The 708-nt window shown below is 30.8% G+C and overlaps 1 protein-coding gene across 1 annotated transcript in view; it reads right to left on the bottom strand.

Annotated features, from left to right (window-relative positions):
- The window catches only part of LOC106871742 (uncharacterized), a 40,570-nt gene extending 40,428 nt beyond the window's left edge, over window positions 1-142 (bottom strand). The window contains exon 1 of the mRNA XM_014918361.2: window positions 94-142. Coding sequence (XP_014773847.1) covers window positions 94-116 — 23 coding nt within the window. The 5' untranslated portion in view covers window positions 117-142. The remainder of the gene's footprint in view (window positions 1-93) is intronic.
- Window positions 143-708: the final 566 nt, after the last annotated feature.

Genomic DNA, 708 nt, shown 5'->3' with positions numbered 1-708 from the left:
TTTTTTTGCTAGAATGTAAACAATCGAGAGGCGTCAATAGATAGCAAAGTAAAATGTAAAAGAATATGTTTGTAATAGAGGAAATATTCTTACCTGTACATCGTAAACCTTTCCATTACTTTCTGTAAAATTACTGCAATTGTCTTCCATAGACATAAAAAAAAAGTATATATATATATAGACTATTTATGAAGTTAAAGATTATACTTCATGTCAACATTGTTGACACGAATTAATCCGGTAATTTGGAGAAAAAAACAAGATTTATATGTTATTTGTATTATGTTATAGCCTAAAGTTCAAGAAATATACAGCGGCGTGAAAATTATGGACACATTTGAAAACTATATGCTTGCTCTGTTATGCTATAGATTTGACTAAGAGAAATTGTGGCCGGGTGAGAATTATGTGATAACTAGTACTAACCTGAAAATTACGAAGAACTAAGAGAATTGTGCCAGTTATAGAAGATTGTTAATGTATACGCAGTGGAATAGATTACTTATTGGGATAATAGATTAATTATAGGGATGTGATGAACACTGTGAAACCCTAGTCTATGAAACCCTAGACTAGTATTCAAGAGAATCTAGTGGTGATAGTCTGAGAATTATGAATGAGCATCAGAAGTGTATTGGCTATTTAACATTACAGATTAAAATGACTGGTGGCTCTGTCGGTTAAAATCCCCTGATATATATATATATA

Source organism: Octopus bimaculoides, chromosome 8, assembly GCF_001194135.2.
Source record: "Octopus bimaculoides isolate UCB-OBI-ISO-001 chromosome 8, ASM119413v2, whole genome shotgun sequence".
NCBI lineage: Eukaryota > Metazoa > Mollusca > Cephalopoda > Octopoda > Octopodidae > Octopus > Octopus bimaculoides.
The sequence above is the reverse complement of the archived record's forward strand: the minus strand, read 5'-3'. Positions and strand labels throughout refer to the sequence as shown.